The sequence below is a fragment of the Lepisosteus oculatus genome, chromosome 3, assembly GCF_040954835.1.
Source record: "Lepisosteus oculatus isolate fLepOcu1 chromosome 3, fLepOcu1.hap2, whole genome shotgun sequence".
Taxonomy (NCBI): Eukaryota; Metazoa; Chordata; class Actinopteri; order Semionotiformes; family Lepisosteidae; genus Lepisosteus; species Lepisosteus oculatus.
In genome coordinates this window covers 59,562,338-59,587,219 of record NC_090698.1, presented here as the reverse complement: position 1 = coordinate 59,587,219, position 24,882 = coordinate 59,562,338, and the positions used below count along the sequence as shown (strand labels likewise).

Here is a 24,882-nt window from a genome sequence, read left to right as displayed (position 1 = left end):
TTTAAGCAATACATAACAGGCTTTGCTTTAATGACTGTTGTCCTCAATACTAAATTTTGCCAGTGTTTATTTTTTCTGTCCTACTGATACAAATGTAAGTTATTTCTAATATGTGGTGGCCTAAACAGCACAGTAAAGTGCAACTGCAACACCAGTAGTTACTGTACTTCTTAAGCCTTTACTATCACCATGAATACTATCCCTTTCTGTCTTTATTAATACTGTGAGAACTGACTCCATGAAATTGCTATCAGGTGCTGTATCGTGATCTGGTACTTGAGGTACTGTATCAGGAGAGAGACTCTGTCCCTGGTGTTTGATTTCCCCTTTCAAAGCCTGTAGCCATTTCCACAGCTATCGTCAGTGCTGTGGCAAAGACTAGTACTGCCTTTATCCTACATTCTGGATACATTATTAGTAAAGTGTATAGACAGTCAGCTCTTACAATAGGGGCTGTTTTAATATGTCTGTCTTGCTAATCCTTGTGTGTCCTTGCCCACTGGGGAAGTTCATGTAGGAAAGGGTGTTTTTGGATGGAATCTGTGTGAAGTTGTTATTTTTGTGTGTTCTGTTACAGACAACTTTTATTTAGGAAACTAAAGGGTGTATTTATTTTACTGTTGAGAAATCCAGTGCCGAAATAGCAGTTTGAACTGGTAATTACTGAAAACAAGATCCTTGTGTTTTTTTTGCGTAACATTCTAAACTAGAATTTAAAAATGAGAAGAAATGGCTTAGATTTTAGAAAAAGGCTACGTATTGAAAGTCACTAACAAAATTTGGTTTACATTTGCTTATGTGTAAATGGTGCTTCCATATAGAGACATCCTGTAAGCTCAGCAATTTGCTTTTCAAATTAAAGAGCTTAATTGTGAAGAGATTTTTAAGCAGTTTTGCTAGCCTGTTTCCATAAGTAAACATGGCTTGACATGCACATTTGTCTTGTCTGTTGCCTGAAAGCAAGATGACTCATGCAAAATATTGTTGGTACAGTAAATCTGTTCATTGATTCACATCATCATTCAAGAAGGAAATATAGTTGTTCAAATTGCTTTAGACTCGTTCAGTATTTTACTTTTTCCTCCACTGTTTTTTTAAATGTAGCTATTGACATTATAGTTATATTATTACTGTTGCTGTTTTATTGCTATACGTGTATTATCGGATTAGACCCTAGCACCCATATTATATCCTTAAGGTTATAGTGATAGCAGAATCACAAGAATAGGGAACTTTCATAAAATACCAACAAACTTAATACCAAGATTTTATTTCTGTAAAGAAAATCCCCCATCATTTTGCCTATTAGTCTTCTATATAAAGCTGCTGCAGCCCCATGCAGACAGAATCTTCATTTTTAAAGATGAATTATACCATGTAAAAATGTACATGTTTCCTAATGTACAAATATCTTGGGAATTTTGATTTGTACAGTTTTTGTTTTTCCCCCTAGGAAAAAGTTCAAAGGTACTTGTTTTATACTACCCAATCACTTTTCCACACCTCATCTCTGTTTTTCAAGTCTCTAGATAAAAAAAAACAGGCATCAAAAGGACTTATCTATTTTATGGGTAAAAAGCAGACAGTAAGCTTTAGACAGCTATCACTTTAGACAGATATCTTTTCCAAAACCTGTACAACTTGAGTATCTGGTTCATGAAAAGGTTATCGGGTGTGTCTCTTTAAAAAGTTTAAAAACTGCAGGATGATCTGCTCTGTTTTATTGTCCAGTAATCTCTGCTTTTAATTAAACAAACACCAAAATAAGCATTAAGGAAAGAATTTAAAAGTTGTTAGCTAAAATGTAATAGCATTTTATTTCTTTGCTTATGTGTTTCTTCACATCACATCAAAGAACCAAAGAGTTTGATGTATGATATCATAAGTAACTATCTTTGATGAACTGAAAAGTGTTATAATGAAGTTTTAAAAAGAATACTTTTGACAGCATTCCATGGACATTTCAATCAACTTTTTTTGTTTGTGTTGCTAGCCATTTCTCTGTCTCAACCCTATAAATCACAATCTTGGTAATTTTAAAATTTAATGTATTTTTTATCCATTTACCTCTTTGACCAGAAGTTCTTATACATATATGGTTAAGCAACATACTGAATAAGATCATTAACTCAATGATTAATACACCAGAAGTATCAGATTATTTTTGTTACTAATTTCAACAATTTAACACGTAAAAAAATAATGCCTCAGAAGTGTTTGAACATAAACTGGAGTCTACTTATGCTGTCGGCAAACCTGATGACAAATGAGACTTGAGTGTTAGGAAACATCTCAAGTATGAATTCCTGCTCTTTAGCTGTCATGATACAGTAAATCATTACAACTATTTCAAAAAGCAACCAAGCAGTTATGTAGTTCCTGTGCAAAAACTAAATGATTTGTGCTTTCTCAACGTAGCATGAATATTGTATGCAAATAAAAAGCCAAGAGAAAGTTGTTCCATTTTTAGTATTAGAATATGCTGATCATGCAAGAATGTACTGGCCTTATGCTGAAGCGTTTTCAGTTTAAATTCTTAGTTCCCTAATTTTGTCATTTGAAATAGAAGCAGAATGACAGAAATCATGATTAAAAGCAAAACAAACTGATCTTCCTGAGGAAAATGCAAACTGCAAAATAATGTCAAAAGACATTTGATTAGAATGTGCTTGAGTCTGATATCAAATCCAGGACCTACTGTTGTGAATCAGTAGTACTAACCACCATACCACAGTGCAATAATTAAATACTTATATCTCAAATCTATGAGTATTAGAACAAAAGAGATAGATGTTGCTCTTTTAGCATATAATCCAGCGTCCTGGCCACATCTAGACCTCTAGATATTATCCCCATCTATGAACTGGCTTCATCACTCTGTTCTCCTCCCCACTGATAGCCGATGTGTGGTTAGCATACTGCTGCACTATAATAAACATAATAATAATAATAATAATAATAATAATAATAATAATAATAATAATAATAATATTGTTATTATTATTACTATAGAATTGTGTCATGAGAAGGATTTGTCATGACAAATACAATTTTAGTGGATACACTGTTTCCAAACAGAAGAAAAGAAAGAGGGGGAACCATATATATAAAAAGAGAATGTAGATACAAGAATTTAACCTAGATGAAGATTGGCCAGACATAGTTGTGTCAAGGCATAGTATCGTGATAGTAGTATGCAATAGACCTGTAGACCTATAGAACTCAGGTAGCACTTATAATGGAGTCTTGTGTAAATAAATCAAGGACGAAGTGACTTTCACTTAACTTTTCTCCCACTGATTGGAAATTACCAATAGGAATGTCTGCAAGTAAAACTGAAATTGTGGTCATGGGTGACTGCTGCATTCAGCATTAGTGCAATACTAGGCACAACCATTACATACTGTAGTGTTATTTATTTAAAATGTACTCATCCTGGTTTAGCATTAATAACTGTTATAATGATTAATGAACCACGATGATTAATCCATAGAAGAAAAATGGTTCAGGATTCTGACCACTACAAACCTTTCTATGGCAAAGCACATCTGTACAGATGTACAGTAACTGATGACATCTAAATGAGATGGGTAACAGATTTGCATTTAGATTTGCAGAAGGATTCTGATAAGATTCTGCCGAAATGATAAATTCTGAAATTGTAGGTGGTAGGCATCCAGGGAAATGCAAGTGTTTGGATTGAGAATTGGTTCTTAAATAGAAAAAAGAGGGGAGAGATTAGGTGTTAATACTCAAAGTTAAGTGATGTACAGTATTTAGTGTGACAGGATCTATACTAGGACCACTGCCAATTTTGTTATGAATAACCAAGATTCTGGAATAATAAACTAGCCATGTTTGATATCAAATCAGAACAATCATAAAACAGTTTAGGTTAAATGGTTAAAACATGAACTGTCAAATACAAAATGGGAAACCCTAAGCTAGAAGAGGCTACTTATGAAAAAGACTTGGGAGATTATCTTGAGGACAATGTGAGAAAGCAATAAAAAAGGCAACCAAAATGTTAAACCAGTCAAAAGTGTAGAATTCAAAGAAAGGGATGTTATGATAGAATTGTATAAAACACTGGTTAGGCCTCCTTTATATTCCTTTACATTCTTTGTACTACTTTACAGTTGAATACTGCATTCAATTTTGTCACCATGTTACAGAAATATATCACTCTTCATTAATCTGGAACGAGTCTTCTTGAAGCACAGGACAGATTCATCTCACTTGTAAACACGTCAGAATAACCATTTTTCAGATAATTAAATTCTCCATCTCCTATCACTGCCTAGTCCACTACGTGGCCATATTGACCCAGAGCCTAAGCTGAGTCAGTCAGACAATGGGCATAAGGAAAAACATATCTTAATAAGATGCCAGTCCATCACAGAGCACACACATTCACTAAAACGAGAGAGCTTATGGAAATGTACTGTAAGTTAACCTAGAACGTTGTCTTTGGACTGTAGGGAGAAATTGGGGCACCCACACAGCAATGAGAGGAGTATGCAAACTCCACACAAAACGTCCCCTCAGGCAGCAGCAATCCCTGTGTCACTACCATGTCACCCATTAAATGCAGTAATTACAAGAATATAAGAAAAAAAGTTCTGTAAAACGAGTCCAGGTAAAGTGTGTAATGCGATGTAAGGACAAGTTCAAAATGATATTAGGAAGACCAAGAGAGGGATAGAAATATTGCAATCAAGGCTGAAAAAGGTAAGAAATGTGTTTTAAGTATTAAAACAGCAAATGAGTATTAATAAATTAAAGTGACATAAAATGTTTAGATAATGATGATTTTATAATATCAGGTATTCACCAAGGAAGAAATAACAAAAAGATGTTAGCCTCACAGTGTCATAATTTACCATTTTCCTCCTTGCTCTGTTTGGAGGGGCAGCTCGATTCTCTAGCTGTTTCTAAGTTGGTATAATCGACCTCCCATTTTGAAGTGAATGACTTCACCATTCTCAAAGATACTTGGTATTTCAGAATTGTTAAAAATGTTCTACCCTTTTCTGCTCTGTGCCTTTCAACACCATTGAGTTCAATGCTAACTGATCTTTGTGTTTGAATATTTGCTTTAAATTCACTTGACAAAGTGATTTTATGCCCCTGAACTAATTTTGCTTTTCTTTTAGCAGCTGGTGTGAATACTTATGCAATCAAGATATTTTAGAAAATTATTTTCTTAGCTGGTCTTGAGTACATTTAAGATCCACCCATAAAAAAGTTTCAGTTTGAGGATTCAGGTTTGATTAAGATTATTTACTTTAAAAACTGTGTATATGCCGTCTGGGATTTCACTGGAAGGGGTGAAGATATTTGCAGTGAAGGGAAATATATCATATTCTATTTTAAAACTGTAGCTATGCTGTGTCAGTGTGTGATGAAATCAAAACTGACTGTTTCCGACTGTTCCATGGGAACAATATTTCATTTTACATGGTAATAATGTTTAGCCCTTGTCATGACTATTGGCCTTTTTTCCAATTTCAGACTTTTGTAAATACATCTAGAGCCATATCCATTCATTGCCCTTGCAAATAAGTGAAGTTTTGCACCCTATTTCCCTTGGCTTCTAAATCTAGTGCTTGTCTTGACTCAGGATCATCAGATGTCTCATTTGCAAGACGTTAATGGAAGATAAGCAAATATCTCTCACTTTTATTTTTTTAAAAGAATTGAAGTTTGCATTTCACATGGATGTTCCAGACATCATTTTCTTTTTTAGAAGTTAATCTCATGTGTTTTAATCTCACTTTTAATGATAGAAATCAAATATGATACTAATGTAAAAACTGTTGCTTGACATAATATAAATTATATTTGCTTGAGTATTTCATTTTATGCTTGAAGCAATGTCCAATTTAACTCCATGACTCACATGAACATATGTATTGCTTAATTCTGTTCTAACAATATTTTTCTCAACGCTTATCCTGTGCTGTAAAATTGAGAACGCCTGGAATTTTCTTATTTTGCTATGGCTAATATCTTGTTAGTTGGAATTGGCTGGGCATTGTATCTGTTGTAGTTGATTTAGCAATAGGCATACAATACTTTCACTCACTATGACTGATTTATACTTAATTGATTGCACTGTACAGTACATACAGTACCTGACATTCAGATAGTTTACTTGTTTATCAATTGTTGTCCTTTAACACTCCTTTTTCAGATTCATCTGCAAGTAATGAGTCAGGAGTAGAAATAAATTGTGGTTGCCTAAAAATATTACAGAGGTCTCAGTTCCTCAAGTGTGGTTTGTGTCAGAATGTGGTTTGAGTGGCTTGTAAATAACTTGGTCCTGCAGAGCCACAATTACCTCTGTCCTCTAAAACTGGAAGGCAGTACATCTCAAACCTGAGTGCTTTACAAACACTTTTCAGGTTTATTTTCCAATGATCAGACACACTTCTGTGTGACCAGGTTCAGATCTTTTGGGTATCTTAGGTCTTGTTTTGTAACATATAAACTCCTGTAAAGAGTTGATTATCCTGAGGAGCAGGTATCTCTGTAATGACACAGTGAAACACAGTAAAATCAAACATACAAACACCTGAGCTTGGTCAGATTTGCATAGCAAATGTATTGAGAATTTTTTTCCTGAGTTAGACATGGTTAAGTGTTGAATTAGTAGTTAGGAACTCTCTTTTCTGGCAGTCTGTAAAGTACTGTATTCTTGGTTTACCTAGTGATAAGGAATTATGTGTTGAAAAATCCATTTTCATAATAATAGTATGTACAGTTTGAAACGTCAAGAAAAAAATAAAAATGAGATCTAGAAATAAAAGACCCTCTATGTATATGTCTGCTATGTTAAAGCTTTGTGTAAACAAAAATCTTTATTCCCATTATTCATTAAAACATCTGTTAATGCATCTTTTTCTTCTGTGTAGCAAAACGCACACATGATTGATGAAGTTGAAGTTGACAAGGTGATTACATTAGAGACAAAACATGTAGAAGCCGTCAGAAAGTTATGGAATGATCCTGGAATCCAGGAATGCTATGACAGAAGACGGGAATATCAGTTGTCTGATTCAGCTAAATAGTAAGCACACAGCTATTTTTATTTATTCTCCTTTCCCTTGTCTAGCTAAATGTGCATACAGTATGTTTTATACCACAGCATTTTTTCTTGGTGTCTAATAGATGATTTCTTTATATTAAGTGCTTCTAGAACTGTAATGTTTGTTATCTTATGTTTTCCAGTTACCTTGGTGACTTAGACCGCATTTCAGATCCTTCATATTTGCCCACACAGCAGGACATCCTACGCGTCAGAGTACCAACAACTGGAATCATAGAATACCCCTTTGATCTAGAAAATGTCATCTTCAGGTATAATCTCATGTCTGTAGGTAGTATTAAGTCCTGCATGCATGCACATATACAGTAGCATGCAAAAATATATCCAAACTTTAGCTTAGTTTACTGGTGTCTATATACATATTATAGTGTGCACATCTGTTAGGCCATTTAACATTTCTCTCTAATTGACCTTTGCACACAAAATATAGACATTAACTACAAATTGTTTTGCAAATTGTTATTACAGCACTTTAAAAGTATATTAAGGTGCATTAAAAACTATCCTAACATTTATAGAAAAAAATGTTGGGGAGTCACTACATTCATTATGCTCTTCAGAGGTGGAATGCTAGACTAAATAATGTTTTACTCTGATGTGTCATTTCAGTGGTTCTAAACTTGTAGGCATGAAAATGTTTCTGCAGTCTCCTCAACTCATATCCCCATATCCAGGGCCGGCCCTAGGAGACCCTAGGCAAGATCTTGGAAGGGGGCCCCTCCAAGTCACAATTTGCGCATACACTACTATTGTCAGCTCCCACCCCAAACTTATTTAATTGGTTAGAACTATTAAATAAATTAACTGTATAACTGTATAAGAAGTAATGAGAAATGTGAAACTGTTAACTCAAGTAGTTTACGTGTCTAATGTGGCTTGTCATTAGAAAATGTGGCTTGTCTACCATTCGCTAGTTACAGTACATGGATCTGACAGACTGAAATCCAGTGAAATACAGTGCATTATTATAGTGACGTGATTCAACGTACCTTTGCAGCTACATAATTTTAATTTTAAACCATTCCAACATAGTTTTCAACGCAAGAAAGAGTCACTTGTAATGTTTCATTACGTGTTTGACGCGATGAAAGATTAATGAAATCGATCATCACAACATTAACTACGCAGCAGCAGCTGAAACCACACTGATATTGTCATCTTACAGCGAAGATAAGTGCAACTGTTAATATAATTTATCACTAACAAACTTGAACAGCCTAGATGAACAGATCAAGAACAGAAAGAGCTGCCGGTGGTCAAGCAGCTACTGTACCTACTTGAACTTGATTAAAAATGTGGTGTGTTGCTCATCGAGGGGGTCCACTGGTATCCACCAGTCCCTAGGCAATTGCCTAGTTTGCCTAAGCCAAGGGCGTTTTTACTTTTACTGTATTTCCACGCTTATCCTTATTGTTCCCTTTTTATTCACTTTTAGGAGCTGTAAATCTGTTTCCAATATATTTTTTACAAATAATTACAGGTCCTCTTCAAATAGGACTCCATTATAACTGAACCTTCGGTTGAGTTTGATTTCAGTATTTCAACTGTTATGCCACGTTTTGACACTTCACCCCTGTGCATGCCTGAAGTGGATTGTTTGATGTTCATTAACGTGAGTGGGGTAAAATTGTCTTACCTTGTAGAATGGTGGATGTTGGAGGCCAGCGATCGGAAAGAAGGAAGTGGATTCACTGTTTTGAAAATGTAACTTCCATCATTTTCTTAGTTGCACTCAGTGAATATGACCAAGTCTTAGCAGAATGTGACAATGAGGTGAGATATTGTATTTTTCCTAATCTGTCCCTTTTTGTTGATTTTCAAAAGAATTAAGCCCAATCAGCTCACGAATGAGGAACTATCTGTTTGCACAACTGTATTTGTATGAAATTATAGAAATAATCCTGTTTGAGATGTGGACAAAAAGGAAGTGTAATGTTTAGTTTATATATAGGTGCAGTTGTCAGAAGTAGGAGTTCTTTCCTAAGCCTAGAGCTTAAGCATTTCTGTTGAAGTGGAGTCAGATTGTATTACTGTCCTGTACAAAGGATACTAGTCTATTACAGCTTAGTCTCCCAGCAATGCTAACCACTACTGGGTGTGTGAGTTAAAAGTTAATTCAGTCTTGATAACAGATCCCTAGAGTGACTGTCAAGGTGTCTATATTCAGTTACATCTGCTTGAAAATAACCTTTTATTTTCATAATACTATCTTGTGTCTAGAAATGAGGTGGAGAATAACAACAATTCCGACAACGTGATTGAAAATGTAAAGAAAATAACAAGAAAAAAACACTCCAGGACAATAAATGTGATTATGCTCAGGAATGTTAAACCCATCTTCAATAAATCTAAATAATCGTAACATTGCATCTTATTTGATGTATATAATGGATTCTTTCCAGAATCGTATGGAAGAGAGCAAAGCCCTGTTTAAGACTATTATCACTTACCCCTGGTTCCAGCAGTCTTCAGTCATTCTGTTCTTAAATAAAACAGATATCCTTGAAGAGAAGATTATTTACTCCCATATAGTGGAATATTTTCCTGAGTTTACTGGTAAGTAATCTGTGCTCGTTTACATACTGTTTTCCATTTTGGCATGCTTAACAGTATCCATTTAGTAATTTTCTGTTTTGGTGCTGCATATCCATAAACCCAGTTTAAAAGCAGCTGTTAGTAACCAACATTACAGCCTGAAATAAGCCAAAATGATACTATTGAAGAATACTGTATTTAACACAAATGTAAATTTTTTAACTGGTCAAATCTAACCCCATCTAACAAAATAACACTGAAATGTAATGACCTGTGCACAATGCTATGACATGTGACATGATTGTGTTTGCTTTCTGTGAATTTATAGGTCCCAAGCAAGATTCTGAGGCTGCCAAAAAGTTCATTTTGAGCATGTACCGGGAACAAAATTCAGATAAAGATAAAGCTATCTATTCTCATTTCACATGTGCCACAGACACAGAGAACATTCGCTTTGTCTTTATTGCTGTTAAGGATACGATCCTCCAGCAGAACCTCAAAGAGTTCAGCCTGGTGTAAAGTCACTGCCCTGGGCTGAGCCTTGTGAAGACAGAAGTATAAAATATGCTCCTGCAGTTGTCGACTTATTGCAATCATTTGCTGCGCTGTCACCAGAACACCAGTTGTCTTTGTTTTTGCAAAATAAAGTTGAGAACAATATTGACTTCTGGAAGAAGAAAAACTCAATCTGGTCTCTTGTGAGGGGTCTAAGTTTACTTTTTTATCCTTTCTAAACTCATTTTGTAATGTAGGTATATTGTTCAATATTGAAAATATAAGTATAAAAACTGAAAACAAATGCAAAACATTTACTTTGCTTTTTACTTAAGAGCTGAAGCCAAATATTCTTTCTAAAGTGAGGAAGAACTCAGTTGCTCTGTAATTTTGTAGAATTTCCTCTTTTTGAAAAAAAAATAGCAAAAATGCTTGAGAAGGACAGACATGTATAAAGATGACCTCTTCTTGGTCAATTAACTGTGAGTAGAATTATGAAAGTAATGTAATTTTATGAAGTCCTAAAGACTGATTAGTTATTGAAACGAAATACAAAGTTTTAGTTTACAAAACACTCCTTATTGTTTTGGTGAGCTGGTTTTCCTAACTTTGGTATGTAGGAATATTTATGTTTATTTATATGTACAATATATATTTAAATGCCTCAAAGCATAAACACCATCAAACTTTAAGCTGTTTCCAAATAATACCATCAATTCTGTGCAAAGAAGTATCTGGTGCAGAAATGGCCAATACAACTGCAAAGGTCTGAGGATCTGATGGGCAACCCTCTGCAAGAATACGACATTAAAAAAATATTATTTTTAATAATAATAATAGGTTAGTGTGAAAACCTGCTCCATTGTGCTATCAACAACAACAAAAAATAAGTAGAGGGTAATTCTATGCTAGAATATACAGTAAACAAACAATGTTTGAAGAAAACTTCACAGACCAAACTCAGTTCTACTCTACCCTTCCCACCTTCCATTATGAAATTAACCTCCCCTGCATAAAATAATGAATTGATCTGTAGGTACAGTTCTTTCCACTTTGAGGAAGACACATTTTAGTCATGTTCATATTACCCTGACTCATTAATGATGTTGCATTTTAATGGCAAATCTCTTATAATTTTTGCTCAGTGCAGAACATTTTTTACAGATGTGGAAAGTAAAAAAATATTTGATTGATATTTGGATCTGTTGTCAATAGTGGGCTTAATAAAAATATTATTAGAATTCTTCAGAAAAATAATAACAATAACTCAAAATTTAATGGCAGCTGTTTTTTGTACTAAATCAGTAATTACACAGGAGATTGGATTAGTGTTTGGTTGGGGTAAGGGTAATTCAGCACTGCTCCTCGGCAACCAAATTTTTGTTGTACGCAAGATCTTAATCAATATCTTAATTAACCGCCATTTAAGATGTTTTTAGTTGTTCAAGACTTAAAAATTGAGGTGGGGCGCAGAAAGGTAATACTTTCACTTCCAATAAGATCCTAAATCAGCATTTTTCTGGTGAACTCCTTTTACCATTGAACAGAAAATACTGGAAAATTATCTACTGTGTTTTATTACAGATCTTCACTTTTTTTCTATTATGACGGTGTATTCCAGTATAGTTTACAAATACATGAAAACTCCTTAATATCTGTTAAAGGAACTCAGGGTAGAAAGTATAAAATTGACATGTTGTTGGGAGCTTGCGTCTACTTACTGTGGTTGTCTTAATGTCTGTTTTCTGAATGTTAATTTAGGCACATTCCAGTGGATAAATGGGAACTGTTTAAAAAGATTAACCTCAGAATCTGCAAAAAAATGTTATGGTACCAAATAATAGCTTACACTTTGTGTGAAAAGAGACTTTAATGATGCAATTTCTGTAAACAGTAGTATGCTGTTTCTATTTCAGATGTAAATATGTATTTCTATATATACTGTATTGCATTAAATTGTCTAGATTCTTGAAATACTATTAGTTCTAAATTAATTTGTATATTACTATATTGTCATCTGATACAGTTCTTTACCGAAGTATGATGTACTGTACATTGACTCGTTTCTTAAATGTGGACAAGAGGACTATTTTGCAATTGCAATTTTGAGAATAAAATGCTATTTTCTGATACTGATCTCAACTGTCTCAACTGTGAAATGGTCATTCTATACCTTTACAGTAAAATGATAAAACATGATAACTGTTTGACTCATCATTTTCTATTATACATAAAAGGTCTGGCATGCAGTCTTAATGTATTTGTAAGTACGTACAGTTGTGTCCAGTTGATTTTTTATCAATGTAGTGTGTTGCCATTTGCAATTTGCCTCAATTTCAGACAATGGCATTATATAAATTGTAGGTGGATATACTATATTTAAATTCCTGGAGTGCAATAGAAATAGATAAATAGAGTGCCACTTGGTTAACATTAGTTTTGGATTTTGTTACTGTGCTGCTTGTGTTTCAGAACGTAAAACTCAACATTTTACACAAATCCCTCCACTAACCAGATGGCACAGACAGCTAAATTGTTTATTTCGTCTAGTAGACTATAAAAATTTGGATGATATATTAATGGAGAAATAATAATAATAGTTTATTATTATAAACTACCGAACTACCTACTGTAAGTGCAATTTAAGTTATTTTTTTCATTCATTTCTGGCTTTAACTAAATTGTGGTTGCAATTGGAAAATGTTGTAATGTAAACAATCACAAATGTACTTTCGTATAAACAACAATTGAAGAGCAGATCGATAGATTAATTCAGTCTTTATTAAAAAATGCAAGGTTAAGGAACAATTGTTGGGAACAGTCCAGACATCACCAGTGATCACCATTATAGTACACAATACACTTCACTTTGCCTGTTTATTTCTGAACACTTAAAGCAAAGGAACATTCAACGATTATGAGCTTTATGAAAAATGTCCCCACTGTTAGGTTCAATGAACAAAAACAAAAAAATAACACACTTTTGTCTGTTATGGCTATTAATGTATAACTCTGAGAAGTAGCCGATTAAATCTTATCACTTTTAATTTTACAGCTTTGTAAATTACAACTTAAGAGATGTTCTTAATATACACATGTTTTAATTAGGACTGAATGTACAGTCCAATAGTACTACGGAAAACCCAAAAGAACCTTTTTGATATTGTTATATTTTTGATAAATTGGAACAATATTCAAAAAACCAGTAAAAACTCCAAAGAAGAAAAGATGCATCTTGTGGACTATAAAAATAACATGCTTCTGTACATAGCATACTGCTATTCATAACAGTATCAACATGCAGGAACTTTTGCCTTAACAGAAAATAATTAAACAGATATGAAAACAAGGAGTTTTCTCTTTATGGGATTAAATTGAAATACATTCAATAGAAAACATCCGTAAAGGGATAAAGCTCTCTGAAATGCTACTCATAACATCAGCAATTAGAAAAGACTTCAGAATTATATTTTAAAAATAAAAATGGAGGTGTAAAGGGAAAATTTGCTGGCACTTTCATCTGGACAATAATAAGTGTGGCACTTGATTAACTGGTAGTGTCAAGAGCGACTGCTATTAAAATTCAATGTGAAACCATAGTGCTGTTGTTGATGTTGTGACAGCACCAGGGCCATTAATTTTAATACCAAGAAACTGCGCACTTTGCAAAGAAGACTAGAAAATTAGGCACAACCTCCTGAAATCGCATATAAACAGATTAGAAATAAAATTCACTAAGTAAAATTTACTGTTTACAAACTCAGTAAGTATAACATTAAACATTTTGCACAGCATGGTTATCCATCTCATGCATGCAGGAACATCAAAGGCACTAAAAGGGAGAAATGTGGATTTGATGTTCATTTTTCATCAAGCACTCTTCTGCTGGGAGCTTTCAGCATTTGGGCAGGCTCTCTCTCGCATCTTCTAATTTGGCAAGTACCCACTGTTAAAAAAGTCTGCATTTAGACAACATAACTAGGAATACATGCAAAAATGTTGTGGGCACATTTTCTAAGATGTATACAAAGTAGTATTTAAACCCTGCTTGTATATGTGATTCTATTTCTATACTAATATAGTCTGTACATGTGTAAAGTTCTTAAATCAGTTCTAATTTGTTCTACCTAGGACATTACTAAATTGTTTGCCATCAGACAAAATACATAAAGTAAGGAAATAACTAAATACCTTGGCAATTTCAGGTGTTTTGAAGTTTATTATCTTCCCAAACTCTTTGGCATGAAACACAGATTTCACTCTCTCCTAGGCAGCATTTGTAAAAAAAAACAACAGAAACATTAGATATTCAGTGCTTTGGACAAGTACATGTACCATTTACAAAACCCTTGAAAACGATTTTTTTTTAAATGTTAAAAAATTTAAATAACAATTTTAAGTTTATATAATGACATTACCTCATACATATATCAAGAACAAATATAAAACCTGATCTTATACTAGTGTTGTACCTACTGGTTTTGTATTATATAGACACATGCAATTGCAGTAAAGATGCTGTACCTCTTCAGGGACACATGTTTTGCTTTACACCAGACAATAACTCAGGAGAAAAGTCTACAGTGAAGAAAGAGCACTGAACGATCCAGAAAAGGACTGTCAAGTTCAGCTGCGTGATGACTGTAGTGTGTTCTGGCCTTGTTCAACTCAAGCTCTCAGTTATTGAGCTAGCAAAACAGCCTGACAAACTGGACAAATATAACAGTTTTTGCCAGTGTTCAACTTCTTAAAAGTACATCTCCCAGAAACAAACGCATTCTTCTGAAAATTGTAATGGGCTAAACTGCTAAAAAGAAAATACATTAACTTAGGGTTTAAATAATAAAATTCAAAAGATCCTACTCTACTCAAGTTTAACAACCCTGACTAAAGGTGTTATCGAGAATGGGGATATTTTACATCTCTCCAGTGTTCACCAAAATGCACCTTTACAGTTTCTCTTCCCCAATACATAGTAAAGGAGTTATGAGTATCCACTCTGTTAGCGGTGCACAGAATCTACAGAAAATGTTCTACTGATTTATCAGTTAAAGGAGAAAACTTTTATGTTAAGCATCATTCAAGAAATTATAAATATGTAAGGTAACTTACAAATTACAAATACATAAGGTAACTCAATAATTACCTTTGCTTCGATACGCAGCCTCCTTCCATCAACAATTATGGGCTCTTTGGTAAATTCATCAAAGCAGTACTGCCACTCGCAGGTCAGCTGTCCAAACGTTCCTTTTGTCACAAAGAATATGCAGCTACAAAAAAAAAAATAGTTGAGATGTTGATATCCACAAAACGTAATCTTGAAATTTCAAGAAAATATTTTATTTACAGTGCATGCCTTGATTAAAAACGGATATAAAACATAATTTGAAAAGCAGAAATAAAAATTCAGCTAATCAAAAGTAGTTTTGAATACTTAAATTTAGAAAGTAATTTATAACAAAAATGTCAAGTTCAAACAGGTAATGTAAGAAATACAAAATGATGTAATTTCATTTTTGATATCTGTAATCTCATTATACATTTTCGTTTACATCTGAAAATACTGCAAAAAATTACAAAGCAAAGAGGAAAAAATCAATTACCTTTTTGTGATCATTAAAATGTCTGAATCATTCACCTTGGCATGAGCAAAGTATTTATATTTGGCAAATCTTCCATTTTCTATTTTCTAAATTAAAGAAAGGAAATGGAGACATGATGAGTGTACAGGGATTTTTTTATCAGTTATATTCTGAACACACACGAATAGTAAGAAAAGTTCTACATTGTCCCCTTTGGAGTGGTGTGGTGGAATACTAATTGCATTTTAAAAACTGCTGTAGTAAATGTACAGTATATAAATCTATTCTATATTTTGGCAACTACTCCTTTTTATAGTATTATAAAACGTTTTTTAAACTCATAATTTAATAGTATCACATATTATTATAACAGACTTAAAGAAGTGTAAAAAGATTTTTTATATAGTGTTTATTTTTTTAGTTTTATTATTAGTCATGAAATAATTAAATCCTACCTTCCATTTTTTACCTGTAATGAATTATTTCTGAACACAAACCTGAACCTCTGTAGATCTGATGAAAATAGACACTGCCAAATGCGTAGTGTGTGTTGTCCTACATAATCCAATGAAGCAGTCATACGTTAAACAAAACTGTACTTCGTCTTCATCAATGGAAACTTAGAAATGTGCTCAGAAGATTAATGTCAACATCTGAAACCTTCCAAAATACTCTGGCACAACCAGTTTAAACTGTTTACAGATACAACATATTGAATAGTCTGAATATAATTAATTGTCACCAACACTTACTAACTACAGGTAACCTCTTGTTCAACACATTCATGAAAATGTGTTGATGAACAGTCTCTGAACAAACCAAAACTTCTTGGAGGACTGAGCTCAGCATTGCTCTCCAGTGTTCATTTTTCTTTTATGTTCATATTTACATGACAAAACTACCATTAGCAGAGTCCTAAGGCAAATCTCCCATTGATCACAAAAACATCTATTTACACAACAGACAGCTTGGAAAAAGCTTGGTAGTGAGAACATATTTAAGAAATTCTTAAAAGGTAATATTACAGGCTTTCCTGTGAAAAACAAAATACAACAGCTTGTCCATAGTTGTTTCAAAACATTTTTAAAAATAAAAGCTTTGTTCCTGAGATTTGTGTCCTGAAAATAGTAAACAATTAAAAAGCAGTGTTTCAAAATGCATTTTATTAAGTTTAAATTCACAAATCAATGTTTTCATGAGCAGAAAATTACAGCCCAAAAGGAAACGGCATAGAGGTGACATGAGAATGAGTGACGGAAAAGCAAAGGGATTCTTTAAAAAACATAGGAGACAAAGACTCACTACAGAGGAAATGACAAAAGTTATGTAGATCAAATCCTAAATTATTTCCAAACCAAGTTTTTTTCTTATAAAACATCTATAACAGGCACTTAACATTCTCTGTTAAAGAGTCCCTTGGCAGTCTTTTATGGTGCAGAGTTGAGGACATTACAATCATACAGTACAATGGATAGCACAAACTGACTGTATGAGTGACAGCTACCACTGAAAGCTATGTTGAATGCATGCACCGCTAGCACTTAGCAAACTTATTCTAGCTGTCCTCATCATCATCATCACTGTCAGTCCTAATCCACTGAGTGCAGGCCATTCTTTTCTGCAAGCATGACAAAAGAGGAAAGAGAAAACATAGCCAATGTAAGTTCAATCATGCGGGCTTTGCAGTCATAGGGTGCAAATGGCATTAAAGTAGATACATCTAACCAATGGTTTGGAATTTTTTTTAATTTTGCTCCTAAAGTTTGCCATTTGGAATGGTCAAAGATTAAAACATGATTTTTATCCTAAAGATGATATGATGAATAAAGCTTTGAGGCAACTGAGTGAAAGTTAATTAAGCTCCTGTTTTCAATCAACATGAAATTATATATGACATATGGTGAGAAAAATAACAATAGCCAATTAGTAAAGAAACATTAACAGAAATGTTATACATTTTATATTACATTTCTAATTCTATTTAAGGGTTCAGTTTAAAAACAAAATATTTGACCTTTTGTAAATAAGAAAAATATAAAAATATGCCGTATGGTTTGAAACACTGACTTTATTTTTGTTTGCTAACTGCCTTAAAATTCACTTCTACAATAAGCTGGTAAACAACAAAAAAGCCTGGGCTTTAAGTTTTCTAGGCAAAGGGTACTTTTGCAATTTTTTAAACTGAGCAACAAGGATTTGTTTAACACACAATTATTTTCTGTTTGCAGTTTAGTGTGCTGATTCACAGCACAAACTGGATATACTGTAAGCAGAGCATGGTAGGACGTTGCTAATTTACTTGCTCCATTTTCTATCAGATGCCAAAAGTGCTACTACAACGAACACTGCTATCATTTATTCTGATACTGGATCACCCAGGTACTGAATTTGAGCACTGGGATCCGTTTGCGTGTGAAGGTGCTTTATTTAAATGCAATTTAAAAGCAGAAACTGGAGCAATAAAGGACAGGCTGCCCCCTACAGCAACGCGGAGTTACTGACATCTTTATCAGTTAATAATAGCAAGCAAACTTATATAATTTTCAACCTGTCGATTGACAAGCTCCTAAGAAGTCACAGAACTTCATCACAAGAGCAGTGAAAGGCATGATCCTGGCATTACATTTGGAGGGAAACATCGAAGGAACTAGCTAATGAGCACACACCATCCTTACAGCACATGAAACTTAGTTCAATGCTCTATTGGTTCTAAAATTAAACACTTTAAATGTGTGAAAACTGATTTATTACTGGCTTCAGATGTTACGACTTACTAAATACCTAATAAATTAGGAGAAACTAAATTAAAAAACTGAACCCTTAAATATATTAATTATGTTTTATTGAATGAACAAGAGGAGCCTTAAACAACAGCTATCATAATTTGACAAATAGATGACTTAAGGAATATAAACAGTGGTATTAATTCTTGCTAAGAACATCATTCAAGGGACACGTGTAGTTGTAAGCTTGATTTGTTTTCAGACTTCTCATGCGTTATAAAAGCAAGCACTAGCAGTGCAAATATTCAAAATGTTACCAATTACAATGGACAGCCCAAAGAACACACCACAGTTCGCAGTCTTGATGATGTTTTGGCATCAAAGGCTTCAGTTCAACTGGACAAATCCACGAGGTTCCTTTGTGCCCGAAGAGGATAATATACAGTAGCCTACCTTCTCTCTTGGATCACAGGAAAAGGACATGAAGAAATCACCTGTAACATCTGGCTGCCAACCCCCTCTCTCTCCTTGTAAGGCCTGATGACTCCGTCTTCATGGATGAAGCGTGGAGGACGCAGACTCTCCACATCTTGGGATGTTTCTGTTGCCCTATAAAGCATTAAAACCAAAGAAGTGATGCAGAAAAAAAAGTGAAGCTGCATCACTGTGGCAGTCTTGGTTATGTTACACTTCTGGACCTTTTGCTTCATAAAGGATGTGATGAACCAACAAGACTAAAGGACATGTTAGAATTTTTAACAACTTATCAATACAGACTTATTCAAAATTCAGCCTTACAAAGATGACGGCATTAATGTAGACAGGAAAGATTAATATTCTTAAAGACTAGAGCCAATGAAATTTTTGATCTTTTTGCATTCTAAAGGTGTGAAATCTAGTAGTAAACATTTATCTCATTTAAAAAAAAAACAGGAATATTTTCAACATTCATAGCACAGGATAACATGAGAACTATAAGGCACTTTAATATAGCTGAATCACACTGCTGAAATGAAGATGACTTTGGGACTTTTTGGTTCGGAACTGAAAAAAGGAGGTACTTGCATAAGGAATTTAGGGTGAAGTCCTGCCTGTGTTCTTTTTTTTACTGTTCTTACAAATAATATTGCTGTCTCCAGGAGATTATACTAGTTAGACAAATATGGAGCATACTTTAGCCTTGGAACACTCTGTACCATTTAGTCATTACAGACCAGTAGCCAGATGGCAAGGACAGACAGCTGGCTGAGCAATTATATTGTCTAGACAGCTATGCAGGTTGGAGAGCACCACATCAGGTTGGACGTTGTTTAATGGCAAGCAGCCATATCACCCTGCAACTCACCACTGACAACCCACTGAAGCTAAGCAGGTGTGAGACTGGTCAGTACCTGGATGGGAGACCTGCACAGGGACACTACACTGTAAAAAGGTGCTGTCTTTTGGATGAGATGTAAAACCGAGGTCCTGACTCTCTGTGGTTATTGAAAAACCCAGAGAGTTTCTCGGAAAGTGTAGGGGTGTTACCCAGGCATCCTGGCCAGATTTCCCATTGGCCTTTACCAATCATGGCCTCCTAATAATCCACATCTATGAATTGGCTTCATTACTCTGTTCTCCTCCCCACATATACAGTAGCTGATGTGCGGTGAGCGTACTGGGGCAATATAGCTACTGTCGCATCATCACGGTGGGGCTGTACATTGGTGGTGGTGAAGGAGAGTCCCCATTACCTGTAAAGCACTTTGAGTGGAGTGTCCAGAAAAGCGTTATATAAGTGTAAAGAATTATTATTATTATTTTCTGCAACTACCCACCAAATATAAGTCTAACACTAAGACCTAGAACACGTGATGCTGTAATAAATCAGATGTAGTGGGACAGGATCAGAAAATTCGTTCTGATAATCCTGACAAACACTGAGCCTCTTTCCAAGGGTGTGGGAGACTGTGCTGTAATGCATTTAGTTCATAGTTAATTTGAATAAATGTTTATCTTTTAAGTTTGCAGCTCCTCATCACACTGCTCTCATCAAGTGAAAAAAAACATTCAATACGGATTTACTGGCTGAGTCTGAGTAGTACTGTTTTTTGAAATAACAAACGTAAATCATGTCTTCTTAAAAATACAAGGTGTCCAGTGTTAAAAGTGAACCTGCCAAACTTCACCAGCTGGCAGCAGCTACACAGAACAGTTTAGAGTATACCACAGAGGGGTGTCCAGAGGCACCTAACATCCAGATGTTAAACCTGCAAGGACTGGGTTAACACTCAAGGACAGCAAATCCAGCTTGGTAATGTTTTCATTTTCACAGTGTGTCTCTTTTCAAACTGAAAACATAGTCTGATTCTTTGATTTGTTTGTTCATATTTTGAGTGTCTGAAACGTAGAAAGGAAAAACTGGACTAAACAGGCCCCATCTACTACTTGGGATTTACTATTGTGTATGGTGATAGGCAAGTCTTGTATTTTTACGGAAAGAAAGATTCAACCCAATTCTACTAAAGTTCATGGTAGCTAAATTCTATATACATTTGATTGTTATCGAAAAATGTCATCCTGTGTAAGAAGGAGAAGGAGAAGGAGAAGGAGAAGGAGAAGGAGAAGGAGAAGGAGAAGAAGGAGAAGAAGGAGAACAAGAACAAGAACAAGAACAAGAACAAGAACAAGAAGAAGAGCATGTAATGTCTGTAGTCATCGTCTTACTCTCCTAAGGTATTAGGGCCTGTGGGAATACAAATCACTTTGTACCTCTTAATGCCCTGAAAGGTGCTGCTAGCCATGTCGATGATGCCTCCGGTCGGTCGTGTTACTGCCCCCACAAGTCCTTTGCCCATTCCTTTGAAGAAGCCAGCAGCTCCTTCCTTCTGAGCCCCTGCACAGAGGACATCCACATCATCCCTGCCCATAAACTGCTCCTACAGACTCTGTCACTTGCAAGGTGCGATTACTGATCATTACATTTCTAAATCCTTGGGAAGCTTGGAAAGACTAATTAACTAATTAGTAATTTACTCATTTGTAATTTGCATTATTAAGTAGTAAAAATTAAATGAAATCCCAGGTATGCATACTTCATTTGCCTGAAAATTCAACAGAAAATGTATTTTTGCAGTAAGAAGTTAGGAAGTTACTGCATATGGAGCATATTAAAAATGACCAGTATGCATTACACTGCACATTCACCATCTCTATCCTACTGCAGTGCACATCCCTAACAGGTAACTCCAATGTCTCAGAACTCAATGCACCTCTGCACTATGCGCTGATTGCATGGACTACCATGTGTTTGGGCTCCCCCCCCACTACTTATGCATTTTCTATAAAAAGATACTCAGATCAAAACGTAAGAACCACACAGTGGTGTGTACAAAATATGTATAATCAATTGGAATCAGAGAGAAAAGGTGCTGAACATATTCAATGATTATTTACTGGATATTTCTTTTTCCCAGTTTTTTGCGTGGGTTTCCTTTGGATATTCTGATTTCCTCCCAGAGACCAAGGACCTACTGGTAGATTAACTGGCTTTTGGAAAAATTGGTCCTGCTGTGCATATGAGTGTGTCTGCCCTGCAACGGACTGGCGTCACGTCCAGGATATATCCTGCCTTACGCCTGTTGCTTTCTGGGATCTGGCATCTGTGTGATCCTGAACTGGAAGGAACAGTAAGAAAATGGATGGAGGGATATTTCTTGTTTTTAAATAATTCCCCAGTGTTTTTTTTTAAAGTAAACTGTTAAAAAAAGTTTCTCAAACAATTCGCCTAAATATTTTTGAATATTCAAAAAACGAGGGGAAAAAAATAAGAGCATTTCTCACCTTTTATGGGTTTTGTGACTATCCCTGTGATACCACTGACAAATCCCTGAAGAAAAAAAAAAATTAAAAGCACTCACTGCATGTACTGTAGATAAAATACGCCGAAGTGTTAAAGACGGTTGCAGAACTTACCGATACCAAACCTTTTCCTCCGCGGGTTATACCCTCTCGGAAGCCGCTGGGCTCTTTGTTCATCTCCTCTCTGCGTTTCTGCTGGTACTCCTCGTCCATAGTCATGGCTGCTACCCCTTTCGCCATGGCGCCAGTGATCCTGGACGCTGCCCCAGCTATACCGCCTGAGGGAAGCAACAGTGCAGTCTGTCAGCTCTTCCCAGGGGCGCCCCACTTTAAACACACTGCATGGAGCTTCCAGAACTCCAGATCTGTGATGTAAAATGCAGTGCTTCCACTCTGGTTTTTGTCATCTTTGTATATTTCAATTTAGAGCCATCTAAACTGGTAAACAAAAAACATGCAGATGGGAGGGTGGTGGTGGTAGGGGATGTTGATCAAATCAACAGTAATTTTCTCTTCGTACAAAATGCAAAAGTGCAAAAATTCATCAGAACAGAACGCCTACCTACGGCCCCTCCCACTAGGGCTTTAACTCCTAGTGCCATTCCTTCCACAAACTCCTCAGGACCTTGAATAGCTCCCTGTGGAGTAAAGCACAGAAATATTTATACAAAGGGCAAGTTAAAGTCTTCCATGTGATGCTCAACCACAGCTGTAGGATCAAATAATATTAATCTGTACAAAGGACTTGAATTCGTAAACTTAGAACTACACTGCCACATTTGAATTATAAAAACACAGTTCAATTTATCCTAAATTGCACCAAACTTCATCACTGAGGAACACATTTTCATTATGCATTGTTTGCCTTATCCAAATCATTTATTTTCCAAGTGTGAGGCAAAAATGCATGAAAACGAAATAACAACCTGGTAGGGCTCATAGAAAAAAGCTTCAACTCCTTCCGACAAGTCTCGTATTAACCCGAATGGATTTCCCAAGACGTCCAGTCCAAGGACAAGCACGTACATTTGCTTGATTGCCTTAAAAAAGAAATGCAATTAAAAAAAACATTCTTCAAATGTGTATCAGTTTTACAGATTATATACAGTATACAGTACATCCAAATGTATGTGGAAAATCAATAAATCCATAACCAACATCTGGTAAATTTATTACTGGTTAGTTTGTTTTTGAAACTATAACTTTATAAATTCTCTGTCATGGAGACCTGCAACTCTCACAGTTTTGGGACAAACATCTGTGTCTGGATGTACCTGAGCAGCCCAGATGGCAATAACTTATCTTAAAATCCTTAATATAAACATTTATATGTTTCTAAATTAAATTATAAAACTTGCAATTGAAATTATTTATTGAAAACTTGCACCAGACTCACCAGAGACATTATAAACTAAGTCTCACTTCCAACTAAGTCTCATTTATTTCTTGATCTTGTGTTATTGTCAGGCTTTGCTCAGTGGTAAACTGTATGTTGCAAGAGCTTATCATTTAGCTAGTTGTGACCAGCAGAATAGGTTAAACACTGTAAGTACAGCAAGGCTGACTGAGGCTGATAAAATTCCCTCTCTTTATAACAAGCTTCCCTATCTTTTCTCCCTCTGATCTCCTCCCTCTGTCACTTATCTCTTGTTTATGAAAACAGAAATTTACTGGAAGTAGCAAGTGTCAGGATGATGATGATGATTATTATTATGGGGGATCTTTATACAATTGTTAAAGGAGTTTCACTATACATTTTTAGGTATAGACTTTCAGAGAACTGCACTTCACCCACTTATCCATCTTTCTGTTTCCTTAAAATGTCTTATTAGTGTAGAAATGGGATCTACTGTACCTGTTTAGAGTAATGTCTGATGACCCCCGATTGTAGCTGCTGGGTTGTGTAGAACTGAAAGTTCATCTCAAAGAAAGCTAGTCTAAGAGGAAAGACTGAGATTAATATTTGCAGCAAATTAATAATGTTTATGTAATATGAAATACAACTTTTATGCATAGAATTATAAATTGATATAAAATATAGACTTGTGACAATATATTGTTAACAGTTTGATATTTGGAAATCTATACATATGTCTAATAAATATTAAATTCTTTACTCTAGCAAAATGCAATACTGTACAATTGAATTAATTGCAAAGAAATATATACATTTTACAAAATATGTAAGAAAAACACAGCTTCCCTACAGAATGCTGTCAAATATTAAACACTATTTTAGTCACATATACTGTATACACACAGGACAATGACAGCACACAAATATTAAACACTATTTTAGTCACATATACTGTATACACACAGGACAATGACAGCACACTAAGTAAGAGGTAAAAGTACTTCGTACTTAAACACAACATCCTGGACATCAGTTAAAGTGGCTCCAATGCTTTTAAGCAGCAGGTTGAGGGACTGAATGGGAATAAGTTCTGAATTTCGCTTTTCTTTATTACCATCTTCACCACCACTGCTTAGGGAAAAACTTAAATGTAGCTAGAAGACAAAATGTGACAATATTAAGCAAGTTTCACAGTATAAGTGACATAAAATATCAAAGGCTACACATTCTGGAGCTAAA

General features: G+C 34.9%; 2 protein-coding genes across 3 annotated transcripts in view; one reads left to right on the top strand and one right to left on the bottom strand.

Annotated features, from left to right (window-relative positions):
- LOC102686398 (guanine nucleotide-binding protein subunit alpha-14-like) overlaps positions 1-12,334 on the top strand; it is a 45,074-nt gene extending 32,740 nt beyond the window's left edge. Inside the window, exons 3-7 of the mRNA XM_006626881.3 lie at positions 6,918-7,072; positions 7,234-7,362; positions 8,755-8,884; positions 9,514-9,667; positions 9,975-12,334. Of these exons, the coding sequence (XP_006626944.1) occupies positions 6,918-7,072; positions 7,234-7,362; positions 8,755-8,884; positions 9,514-9,667; positions 9,975-10,165 (759 nt within the window). The 3' untranslated portion in view covers positions 10,166-12,334. The remainder of the gene's footprint in view (positions 1-6,917; positions 7,073-7,233; positions 7,363-8,754; positions 8,885-9,513; positions 9,668-9,974) is intronic.
- A 568-nt stretch (positions 12,335-12,902) lies between these two features.
- The window catches only part of vps13a (vacuolar protein sorting 13 homolog A), a 72,778-nt gene continuing 60,798 nt past the window's right edge, over positions 12,903-24,882 (bottom strand). The window contains exons 61-72 of one of the 2 annotated variants that reach the window (XM_069187324.1): positions 24,652-24,797; positions 24,142-24,223; positions 23,213-23,326; positions 22,849-22,924; positions 22,401-22,564; positions 22,269-22,314; positions 21,198-21,321; positions 18,941-19,055; positions 15,745-15,830; positions 15,288-15,411; positions 14,333-14,407; positions 12,903-14,087 (exon numbers count right to left, since the gene is read on the bottom strand). In XM_069187324.1, coding sequence (XP_069043425.1) covers positions 14,037-14,087; positions 14,333-14,407; positions 15,288-15,411; positions 15,745-15,830; positions 18,941-19,055; positions 21,198-21,321; positions 22,269-22,314; positions 22,401-22,564; positions 22,849-22,924; positions 23,213-23,326; positions 24,142-24,223; positions 24,652-24,797 — 1,203 coding nt within the window. In that variant the 3' untranslated portion in view covers positions 12,903-14,036. Of the gene's footprint in view, positions 14,088-14,332; positions 14,408-15,287; positions 15,412-15,744; positions 15,831-16,866; positions 17,342-18,940; positions 19,056-21,197; positions 21,322-22,268; positions 22,315-22,400; positions 22,565-22,848; positions 22,925-23,212; positions 23,327-24,141; positions 24,224-24,651; positions 24,798-24,882 lie in introns of those variants that run through there. The other variant, XM_069187325.1, reaches the window with a different exon arrangement.